This window comes from Cryptotermes secundus, unplaced genomic scaffold (assembly GCF_002891405.2).
Source record: "Cryptotermes secundus unplaced genomic scaffold, Csec_1.0 scaffold3873, whole genome shotgun sequence".
Classification (NCBI taxonomy): Eukaryota; Metazoa; Arthropoda; class Insecta; order Blattodea; family Kalotermitidae; genus Cryptotermes; species Cryptotermes secundus.
The window spans coordinates 106,491-118,891 of record NW_019730018.1 but is presented as its reverse complement, the minus strand read 5'-3'; the positions used below and the strand labels follow the sequence as shown (position 1 = coordinate 118,891).

Genomic DNA, 12,401 nt, shown 5'->3' with positions numbered 1-12,401 from the left:
AAAGAAGAAATTAGTAAGTACAGCGTAGATCTTTTGCTCATCCGAACGTAATTAAAAAATTTTGTTTCATCATTACTAAGATCTATGTAGAGCGATGAAAATGCTCCTTTCAGCAGTCGGGAACTCAGCAATGGGTGCACCCAGAACCTTCGGTCTGCAGACTGCAAATACTTATACACTAAATATGAGAACACCCCTCTTTTCTTTCTATATGACAGCTCCATGGCGCTCATACTCCTACTGCTAACTGCTTACTTCCTATGACAGACCACCGCATTGTGCGTCACAGTTCCTTAAACGCTTCGTGCACTTTTTTCGCATCCGTTGACTGTCCGGCAACAGAGCGTCACCGCGCCGCTCGTGTGCAGGGAGCCTAATCAGACAAGTATACCTCTCCTAATTACCACCCACGTGGTTCCGTCGTCGCAGAGTTCAGGGTAACCGTTTTCATCTCTGGCAGAAATTGTTCGGTTTTGCGAAGTACTGGTCATCCTGAAGACTTATACCTTCTCGGATATAACGCCGTGTAGCCCGTTGAAAATCAACTGACGTTTCGGAGGAATGTGTAGTCTCCATCTTCAGGGTCCAAGAATAAGCGGTACGAGAAACAAACGTGGAAACAGATAACAAGCAGTCTCTCAACGGACTGAATGGGGTTACAAAGACAAAACAACTCTGTCCAGTGTGAATATTGGAGTTTTTACTGCTTGAAATCTCAACGCCCTTACATGTTTCGGTCCTTATAGACCATCATCAGAGGGAAACTACTATTGCAACGATAGTAGCTGGATAGAGATCTCAACCTACTTACACTGGAAGCCAATTCTCTCAATCGCATTTAGACCCATCATCCTAAAGTTATTAATAATATTTGTTCACAATCATAACGCTCTGTGTTAACATGTTCTTCTTACAACTCCTAATCTTCGTTTGTTTGTTTACTTTTCTGTATTAATGTGTTTTTCCTCCAGTGCTTGTTTGTAACTTGTCTTTGATTTTATGCTGTGTTTGTCCGTAATGTAATTACCTGTATCTGCACTGTGTTGTGTCTGTAATTGGCCTTGTGGCTGTTGAATCGGCTCGTAAATAATAAAGAATTGAACTGAATTATTATTATTATTATTATTATTATTATTATTATTATTATGTCCTCTTCTGGGAACTCGTGGTCTTCGAGTTCCTGATCGACATATCAGAAGATTTGCTTTATTCAATATTTGCTTTTCATGTATGAATTGTCCTTTTGCTAGATACGCTTCGGTTCCTGATGTCTGTAGAAATGTTAATTTATTTGGAGAAAAATCTGTTTCCCTTAATCGTATTTTAAACGGTGCTTTCTTAATCAGTATTATATTCAAGATAAATATATGTGTATATTTCCTCTCTTTGCATCAACGAATCCCCACCGCCGTTAATTTCGGTTTTCTGAGCCGCTATTTCCTTGAAATAGTTCCTCGATTATCCTCATAAGGCTGAGTGGACCCCGTTCCAGACCCACTACTTCTCAGTAAATCTGCTAGCGCTGGGAATCGAAACCGGAATCTCAGGATCAGTAGGCAGGGACTCTGACCTCTAGACCAGAGAGGCGGTTCTCTGTTTCTAGTATCTGCATTTATTGTTCAAGTGACAAAGTTAGTACAGTTTACCTAGTGTAATGCATTTCCGGAAATTCAACCGTCAGCATCAGTGCACTTTGCAATTCGTGTGAGGACATGGCGTGTTGCTCGTCTATACAGTGTAAAGCGAAATAGCTCTATCTCGGAAACCGTTCGGGATAGGACACGTGTACATACACAATTTTTTGCTTAGAATGACCGATACTGTGACCTCCCAGAATATTGACCCTTACTCCTGAGACACCCTGTGTATATACAGGATGTTTCACGACTTTAGGGCATAACTGCAGGAGATGATTTCCTAGGTCTTTGTGGTCAAAAAAGTTCATAAAAACATTAGCCCGATTTTGGACGGTTACGGAGTTATGACCGTTTTAAACTCAGAATAGAAGGTAATGATTACTGACAATAAACGGAACAAAATAATAAACCAGCACAATATATGATACATTTAAGGTATGAATGTAAAGTTAACTTCGTGAAATTACCTTTAATTTGAATTTATTGGTGCTTAAAGCTGATTTTCGAAAATGCTACCGCCGGCCGCAACACAGGCTGCCGCTCGGTTGTGAACCGCGCCGGACATACCAACCCACCATGCCTTAGGTACATCTCAAATGTCGACATAACGAGAACGCTCTGTCTGTAGCTGGCTAAAAATAGCGACCCGCCAGCTGACAGGCGCGGTTCACACGAATGCGTGTACGGGAATGAAAAAAGGTCATAACTCCGTAACCGTCCCAAATCGGACACAAGTTTATATGAACTTATCTGATCCCAAAGACCTAGGAAATCACCTCCTGTAGTTATGCCCTAAAGTCGTGAAACACTCTGAGTGTGTGTGTATATGTATATTTCAATCGATATGACTAATATACAAAACAGGATGGAAAATATGAAAACAAAAAAATTGCAAATCGGCCTTTAGGCTGTTGAGTAAGCACGTAAATATATAAAGTGTTGAATTCGGTTGTTTGAACAAGCTCGCTCTAACGCATCATGGCTGTTTGCGGCAGGTCAACTTGGCTGAAGAGTTCGACATCCTACAGATCGTTGGTGAAGGATGGTTTGGCAAGATCCTGTTGGCAGAGCATCGCGCCACCGACTCCGAGATGGTGCTGAAAGCACTACCGAAACCCTACACCGCAGTTCGGGACTTCTACCGGGAGTTCCATTACAGTCTGCATCTGGGAGCTCACCGAAACATTATCACCACTTACGACGTGGCATTCGAGACGGCCGGTTTCTACGTCTTCTCGCAGGAGTACGCCCCTCTTGGTGACCTCACATCCAACGTTTCGGAAACAGGAATAGGCGAACTGCATAGCAAGCGTGTCGCCAAGCAGGTACACCTCCATCTATGTCAGTATCTGCCTGCATTTTCCTCGTAAATTCCACATTAAATATATTGTTATAACCTACATGTTTACGCAAAATTACTGGGGTTTTGGTCTTTGTCCGTCGTTCGGTATTCTAAAGACTAGAAAACACAACGTTTGTACCACTTACATGCGGAAAACCGCCACGTAATATGAGCATTTCCCAGCATTCTATAGAACCCGAAGGTTCATTACCGTGTTCACAAGAACCTTCCACTGGTCCATATCCTGATCCAGATCAGTATTTGCAGTTATTTACTTTATCATTCACCTACCTAATAGACTGTACGGAACAAAGTCTTGGTGACGTCACCCAGTGTCCTGCATTCAAATCGAATAAGAAGGTTAAGCAGTGCCACCTGATTCACGCGAGAACAGTTCAATCTATCTGTCTGTTTGTCTATCTATCAATCTTTTATTCATTGCTAGTGGGGTGGGACTAAGTCCCTCGTAGTGTGGCCACTTCTGGCCTATTGTACCAGCTCCAGATGATAGGTGAGGGTGATTGTGAAGCAATTGGTGGAATGAAGATTGGCGGGGGAAACAGAAGTACTAGGAGAAAACCTACCCCAGCGCCAATATTACCACCACAAATCACACTTGACCAGACCCGGGATCGAACCCAGGCTGCCGCGGTGGGAAGCCAGCGACTAATCACTTGAGCTATGGTGCGGCCCATCTATCTATCTTTCTATCTATATATCTATCCATCCATATAGAAGTTGGCACATATTAATTTGTTAGTAATTTGCACATTAAAATGCATTACAAATTTCTGAATTACTTAATAATTTACAAAATTCTTTCGAAATGTTCACTGCACAACTCACAGCGTTGAGTTACCGTTACATGTCGGTTGTCAGGTTTACATCTGAACATTCCCTTTAAGAGATGAGAATAGTTCAGTTTAACTGATTTTCGGGTCATTAGCATATGTAAATCCATCCTGCTGGATATTTTCTTTTCTTTCCTCTTCGGTTTTCAGGCAAAGTTTGTATTGAATCGGGACACAATAATTAAACGTATTCAAATGTACGTGTATACTTGAGTGAGTAACGTCCTGACAAATTCCTCCAGCAATTGAGAGAAATACTTTCCATTACGACTACTACAACTGATTAACCTACAGCACGATCTAATATTCAGGACACACCTAATCAGCTTTATCTGGCAACTTGTACACGAAGTGTACTGAGAACTGCAGCATGCAGTCGCTGTTGGCACGTAAAGACGACACTCAGTTTAACCACAATTATTGCCCTCAGCTCGCCTCAGCGCTAGAGCATTTGCACGCTCGCGAGCTGGTACACCGGGATGTCAAGCTGGACAACGTTCTCGTCCTCAAGTCCGACTTTTCTCGGGTCAAACTCTGTGACTTTGGTGAAACCAGAAGGGCTGGCACTTTGGTGAGGAGACGCAACGAATGGCTGCCCTATTCTCCTCCTGAAGTTCTTCTCACCAACACGGACGAGACTTATAAGTGAGTTCCACAAGTTTTCTCACTACCCACATGCGGATGGGTCGATTTTATTTGGTGATGCTTCTGTTAAAAATGGGGCCTTTTCACATGCTACATAGAGTAAATGTGCCATATATGGAATACTGGAGAGTGATTCTTAATTATCGTCGGGGTTTCCGTGGCCTATAATTTTCAAATCGGAAAAATTGAAATAAAACTATTTACGGAATACGAAAATGTGTCTCAAAAAGTTTTATTATTTGTAGAATGAGCACTGTAGAATGCTAAAAACTTCAAACATGCGCAGTTTTATTTTGTTGTTTCCGATTTGAAAATTATAGGCCACGGAAACCCCGATAATAATCTAGAATCTTATTTTACTTCTATAGGACTCCTGTGGAGAAACAGGCATTTCATGGTGATAACTTAATTTTAAAATCATATGTAAACTTCTCAAGAAGGACTCTGTTCCATTGATTTAGGTATGTATGCAGGAAAAGTGCCATATGTGGAATACCGTTTGTAATACTTACTTACTTACTTATGGAGCTGAGCCCTTCTTGAAGAGAAGCCAAATCTGCAGCTACTCAAGAATTTTCCAGCATTTTATGGAACCCGAAGGTTCATTACCGTGTTCACAAGAGCCCTCCACTGGTCCCTATCCAGAGCCAGATCAATCCAATCCTTACCATCCAATCCCATTTCTCTAAAATCCACTTTAATATTGTCCACCCACCTAAGCCTTGGTCGTCCCAGTCGTCTCTTTCTTTCTGGCTTTCCTACCAATATCCTATATGCAATCCTCGTCTCCCATATTCGTGCTACAAGCCCTGCCCATCTCAATCTCCTTGACTTGAACATTCTAATTTTACTTGGCACAGAGTTCATATGGAGAGGTTCAATCCCAAGAAATTAAATAAGGTAGAGGGTAAAGAGCAGTATCGTGTTGAAATTTCAAATAGGTGCGCAGCTTTGGTAAACTTAGACACTGAGGTGGATGTTCATCAAGCTTGGAAAGCTGTCAGAGAGAATATCAAAATTTCAGCCAAGGAAACAAGCCAAGTTGCAGTGGTCACAGGATCGAAGCGAGTTAAATGGGGATACTCTGAACAATGTAAGACGTGAAGCCAGCAGGCATTTCAGGAACAAAAAGAGGAATACCTGAAAGACAAAATTGATGAAATTGCAAAGAACTGTAAGAAGAAGAACATTAGAGACCTGTATAGAGGAATAAATGACTTTAAGAGGGGTTGCTAACTTAGAAGCAACTTAGTGAAGGATGAGAATGGTGATCTGCTTGCAGATTCCCACAACATTTTGAAAGCGAAAAATTATGAGTTTCAATTTGTAGACAAGTTATATAGAGAAGTACTATGATTGTCAGTAGTTAAAATATTTATGATGGTGCCGGTCACGGTAGCCGAGCGGTCTAAGGCATGCACTGTCTTCGCTCGCTCGGAAGCCGGGATCGTGGGTTCGAATCCCACTCAGGGCATGGATGTTTGTGTGCGTTTTTCTGTGTTTGTGTACAGGCAGAGGCCTTGCGACGAGCTGATCACTCGCCCAAGGAGTCCTACCGAATGTGTAAGATCTAGAAAAACCGAAGTGAACGGAAAAGTTCATGGAGGTAGGCCTAGGCCCACTGGGGCTGTAGTGCCAAGGAAAAAAATTATGATGGTATGGCTTTTCTTATTATTCAAGCTTATGCATATAACAAATAAGTGAGGTACAGATTAATACATGTTTGTCTTAAGTTGAATATGATCATCTACCTGTTGTGTCGACTCTCACATTCTTACATGTTACACATGCAACAGAATGCAGTCTATAAAGTGAACTACTGGAGGTGATCCTCAGTTGTCTAAAACATACAATCTCGTCAATCGCTAGAAAACTGGGATCATGGGTTCAAATTGTATTTAACGTATCGCTCCATGGCAGCATTTTAAGTCTACTTTCCGAAATTGGCTCATGCGATCTGCGCATGCCCCTTTATTAACTTTTGAATGTCTGAAACAATCTTTATGAAACTCAGTATGTATATCGCGCTACCTGAACCCATCTCAGTGGCGGACTTCATACATCCCTCCCATCAGGCTGTGTCTTTATGTGTATTTCCCTACTGTTGCTAGGCAACAGCCCTGTGAAACGCTACAGAGGCAACAAATACACACACAACAATAGAAGAATTGTTGACGCGTGTTTTGCTATGCCGTTATTGTTGTATTAAAGGAAAGGAAGCGACTAGTTCTTCCCAGAAAATTACTGATTCTACGTTTGTATTGTCCTGCGTAAAAACGAGGCTTGAAACTGGGAGATCTCACCTCCATGGAAACCTGTCACATACCAAAACAAAATTTATAATTCCAAAAAGGAGTCCCGAATTGGAACAGGAGAACAAAAAGAGGACGCTATTTATATGAGCACAGATCTGTCGGTTCTGCGACAAAAACTTTTTTGTTTCGACTTTCTACACTCATCTCCTTCTCTTATTCTCATTATCCTTTTCCTCTCGCATTTCATTATTTATCTCTGACTCCTTTCTCTTTTCTCCTTTGTCCACCTCATTTTGCTCGTCATTCCGTTATTATTCCTTTGCTCCTCCTTGTCGTTTTACACCATCTCTCCATGTACTTCTTCTTCTTCTTCTTTTTCTTCTCCTCGTATTATCATTTTTTTTATTTCATCTCTTCCCCTCATACTTCTCGATCATATTTTCCTCATTTCCTTTTCATTCTCCTTCCTTCTTCGTCCTCTTCAATATCCCAACTCGCAAAATTTTGCATTCAGGATATGAAAGGTTTTAAATTAAATTTGTATTCCTTAACACATGTAAAATATAATTACTTCAATCCGTATGGTGCTGCCATCACTTGAGAAACAAGAGAACTGAGTGAAGAAGCTGTTACACAGCCCCTAAACACGTCGGAATATAACAGTCACTGCATAGCTATTAGCCAGAGAGCTTTCCGTGATATAATAAATAGGAGCAGAGAGCGAATCACAGAAACGTTCCGGGAATATCAGCGAAGAATATCGACGAAATTGCGCGTGCAAAGGTGTGGACGTGTTGACACAGCTTTATCTTCTGAACGAATTGCCGTTGAATACTGTTTCCATGCAAAACTAACTGAATAACAAACTCTTTGATCCAGGGTTTGTAATAGTCAGCGGATCAATAAATTCTCCACTTTCATGCAAACAGAAATGTCATTGACTTCTTTACAAATGTTCGCCATTGCACCTCGTTCCGTTATATTTAGGAGAGTGGTCACAGAGAAATAAGATCATCTGCATGACGCGTGTTGCAGGGCCGAAACGTCGCACGATGTGTGGCAGTTCGGGATCGTGATATTCGTGTGTCTGACGGGTTGCCTGCCTTGGCAGAAAGCAGGTAGCGACGACCCGCGATACGTCCGATACCTGCACTGGCACGGTAGTAATGGCGTTCTGATGCCCGTGAGGAGACCCAAACTCTTCAAGCTGCTGACCTCCAGGGCCCAGAGAATGTTCCGCAAGTTCCTTGAACCGCGGCCGGAGAAGAGGCCAGGAGGGCTGGCAGATCTGGCCAAGTTCCTTGAGGACAGGTGGCTTACAAGAACGTCCTTGGACAGACAAACAGGTGAGACAAATCAGAGGATGAGATTATGTTCATTCTTCATGCGTTACTGGGTTCATTTTACAACGTTGTATCAACTGATATTTAACTATTTCATTTGCTTATCATCATCATCATCATCATCAGTAATCTGTCAGACGACAGGTCCACAGTCTCTTCCAAAACAGTTCCTCCACTAATGCGATCTAGAGCTTTCTCCATCAAATGACAGTATCCTCTTCAGTCCCCAAGGTCATCCAGCATCTTCTTACGTCTTCTTCCTCGTCTTCTTGTCGCTTCTATCTGCCCCTCTATCTTTCCTTCAATAACTTCTTTTAGAAGGCAGTTTCTGCGTAAAACATGACCAATCCAATTAGCCTTCCGTTTTCTTATTTCGTGTAGGATATTCCTCTGCTCACTGACTCTAATTAACACTTCTTCATTTCTCACATAATCGGTCCAACTGATCTTCTCCATCCTTCTCCAACACCACATTTCGAAACTTTCCTGGTGTTTCTGATCTACTGCCCTAAGTGTCCATGTTTCAGCCCCATACAGAGCTATGCTCCAAATGTAGCATTTCACTAGTGTCTTCCTCAAATTTAAGTCCAATTTGCTGGTAAAAAGATTCTTCTTCTTGCTAAATGCAGCTTTTGCCATGACAATCCTGGATTTAATTTGCTTATATGAAGACACAAACTTTCCATTTAGTGATTCACGTAACGATTTGAAGATGGGCATATTAAATTTTTTAAATAGCATTTGATACATATAAAATTATGGATCTCTATAGACTGATTCTTTACTCTTTAATATTTCCCTCTAAAAGGTAAAGTTGTCCCTGTGCTTAACGAATTAAGCAGTAGACCATTAAGACATATGTGGAGTGGATGTATAGATGCATGTATTCTTGACCTCGACACTAATTGGAGGTGAGCGGTCAGCTTCAAGTCCCGGTCGATTTACATCTGGGGTACCCATTAGATAGGAGGTTGGGTGGGCCCCAGAGTCGGTGCGGACTCTGTCAATATTTCCCTGTGCCTATTACCTAAGTAAAACACCCTAAAACTTAAAGAGGAAGGAAATTGTAACTCAAAGCATTTTTATCCACACAGAGGTGATGGTGAGCTTCACGCTCTTGCCGCTCGGATAATCCCAGAGTCAAGGATAACAACATTACTGCCATTTGTGATTCGATTGTCTAGAAAATGTGGGAGCCTCGACGTCTCACAACTCTATGGGCCTCCAAGGCCCCTTACAGGGATAGTTTTAGCTCTTAAAAATCCCTCACTCTTCAATGTCACCTATGTAAGAACCACAAATACAACTTTGGTATTTTTGTGTCCCTTCCAGATAACAATCCTGAGGACGAAGGGCTGTGCCCCTCCATGTACAGTTTCCACAGCAGTGTCGAAGAGAAGAACCAACTGCTCTTCACCCTGACACAATATGGGATCGAGACAACTGTAGACCGCAGCGCGAAGAAAGACAGGATCCGTGACTGGATCCAAGCCAGCGTGATCACAGAAGGTCCAGAGGACGAGGAAAACGAGGAAGAAGACAAGGAAGAGGAGGAAGAGGAGGAGGAAAGACAGAAAGAACGGAAAGCTATGGAAGGGAAAAGAGAAAATAGGCATAAGACTGATAAAGAAACTCCAACGAGTACGAATCGATCAGCCAGTCACTGAACACTATGAAGAATGGAAAGATAATCGTATTTGAACGTCGCCATTTTCTTCGGATGGCAATAATGTTGATCCGGATATTTGATAAGAATGGATTTTGGAGCTTATTGCAAGATAGTGACGACGAGTTGGTACACAGATATTACCGGTTCAGTTATATATGTCTACACGTTTCAGAAGCGAATAATGTTCCTAAAGATTACTATTAATGGCATATACTAAGCACTCCGAGTTTCACAGCATTTTGGGTCTATATTAGTCGGAATTATCTCGAAAGCAGTTTCGGTATCACCGAAGAAAGTACGTAACGTGGTTTTTATTCCACGTGATGTACAAGTGCATATTTTCTTTCGTAATAAACAGACTTGTATTCAAAATAGCAAGAGAGGATTTTTTTTTTGAATCCCTCACCATGTAATGAATCGTATATCCTCTCAGCGTCAGTTACAACGAGTTCGATCGAACACCGATGGATGCGCCACCTTACGGCTTCCTCACTTCATCAGTTGTAACGAGTTAGCGGAAACACCGATAGAAGCGCCACTTGACGGCTTCTTCTCCTTGTCAGTTACGCAGAGTTCACAGGAACGCCTATAGAATCGCCAATTTGACGGGTTGAAAATGACCATAGGCACTCGCATTTGCGGGTGCGCCTTGATACATATTGGTGTATATAGAGAGACGAAAATGTGGGGGTTTTCTTCCAGCTCTGCCCGAAGCTGCATACTGAATATGAATCCATTTCCACAATAAAGTTATCTGACAATTTTTTTCTATTCAAATTTTGCGAGAACAGGGAAGCATGTGAAATACGTGTATAAGTTTCTTACAGAAGCGATTATGCATATTACTGCCATTTTGGGTGTGACATCGTGTAGGCTAGTAGAAATTTACAGACGTTTCGGAGTTAGCAACATTTTTCCAAAACTTCCGTAAACATATACCAGACTATACAGTGTCCCATTCCCGAAGACGATAATTTTTAACACGAAAGCAATTCCCAACATTTTTCAAAATAAGCATCAAACAATACCCGGTCACATATCTAAGGTTTCCGTGCCTTTTCTTAATCTCCTCACGTAAGTTCCAGGTGATGCCCTAAAGAAACACGACCGCCTCTTCCCGTATCTCATTCAGTTGAGCAATATGATCAACATATTGCCGTTATTCTGTTCTGAAATAATTAGAGTCATGCTGGATTGGAGGTTCCGCAGAAGTGATTAAGAAGAGTGTTATCTTCTGAGATGTGATACCGTGTAGGTTACTACAGTTTCGGAGGATAGAACCGCTTCTAGCTTCAGGGTATAAGACTGAACTAAGCAGGTAACCACCAAGAAGAAAGGACAACGTCCTCATTTTGGGTTTGAGGCTATCACGGCAGCACCTATGAACAGTACCATCTTCTTGAATGTGATGCCATATAACGTGGTAGAATTTCGGAAGAACACACTGCCTCCATCTTCATTATCAAATATTTAGGTAAGCAAATATGAGGCAAAGATCTGCTTATCACGTCCGTTTTATCAGACTACACGGAGTAACATCCCAGATGAGAGTATTCTTCAAATTCTCTGCAGTGAGAGCCTAACATCGAACACAGTTGCTCTCAATGGACAGGTTACTATATATTTCTGCTTGTTTCTATGTAGTTTTCGCCATGACTTAATTTTCGACCTTCAAAATGTAGGAAGTATGTTCCTCCGAAACGTCGGCGAATATCTAGCGGACTATTCGGCGTCACATCCTTAACGATGATGAACTAAAAAGCAAATATGTGTATGTGATTAATTAATTAGGCAACAAGCAATGAATATGTGTGAGCAGTGGAAGTCTAGCTTAGCATAACCAGTTCATAAGTCGAGGACCGAGAGTAATTCATTTTATCTAGTTCCATACTGAAAAAAGTCACATTCTACTTACCTGACACACAAATGGCTCATGTGCATGAGTGATGGGTTATCCTTAATATCTTGAGTGGTTCAATAAAAGGTAAAACTATCCCTGTAACAGGCCACGGAGGCCCATAGGGTTGTGAGTCGTCGAGGCGTTCACATTTTCTAGATAACCGGCTCACAGATGGCTATGAGGATGCCAGCCTTACGCTCCGGCTGCTCTTTACCACAGGAAAATTCCTGGTGCTCAATTCTGTTAAGAGGCTGAGTCGACCCCAGGGCCACAGTGCGGCTGGAAGGATTAGGTCAATTGAAAAATCCAATGACCTCATCGGGAATCGAATCCGTGATCTTCCTGCTTGCATGACTAGTTTACCTTAATAATTAACTTTTGGGGTGGGGTGAGAGTGAGTCCACTTGGTACGTCTGCCACTAACTGGCCTACTGTACCAGCCCCTGACGACATGATGAGTGTGAAGTCGGTGGAATGAGAATGGGTAGGGGAAATTGAAGTACTAGGAGAAAACCTGCCCCAGTGTCACTTTGTTCACCACAAATCCCACATGACCTAATCTAGGATGTGAACCCGGTCCGCCACGGTGAGAAACCGGCGACTAACCGCCTGAGCCTTGGCACGGCCCGTGGTACGCTTTCGTCTGTTCAGGCAAATTCGTGTCCCTCAGCGTGATCGTGGATAGGATTGAACTGTCTCGAGTAGTATACACAGAGAGGTACCTTTCAAACAGAGATGGGTAACAACAATTTCTAATCT

General features: G+C 42.1%; 1 protein-coding gene across 1 annotated transcript; it reads left to right on the top strand.

Annotated features, from left to right (window-relative positions):
- Positions 1 to 2,632: 2,632 nt before the first annotated feature.
- LOC111865961 (serine/threonine-protein kinase meng-po) lies at positions 2,633 to 11,773 on the top strand (the record flags this gene model as incomplete). Its single annotated transcript, XM_023854405.2, has 4 exons — positions 2,633 to 2,962; positions 4,261 to 4,475; positions 7,766 to 8,076; positions 9,406 to 11,773. Coding segments are annotated over 4 exons (1,191 nt in total), but the record flags the coding sequence as incomplete, so codon positions are not given.
- Positions 11,774 to 12,401: the final 628 nt, after the last annotated feature.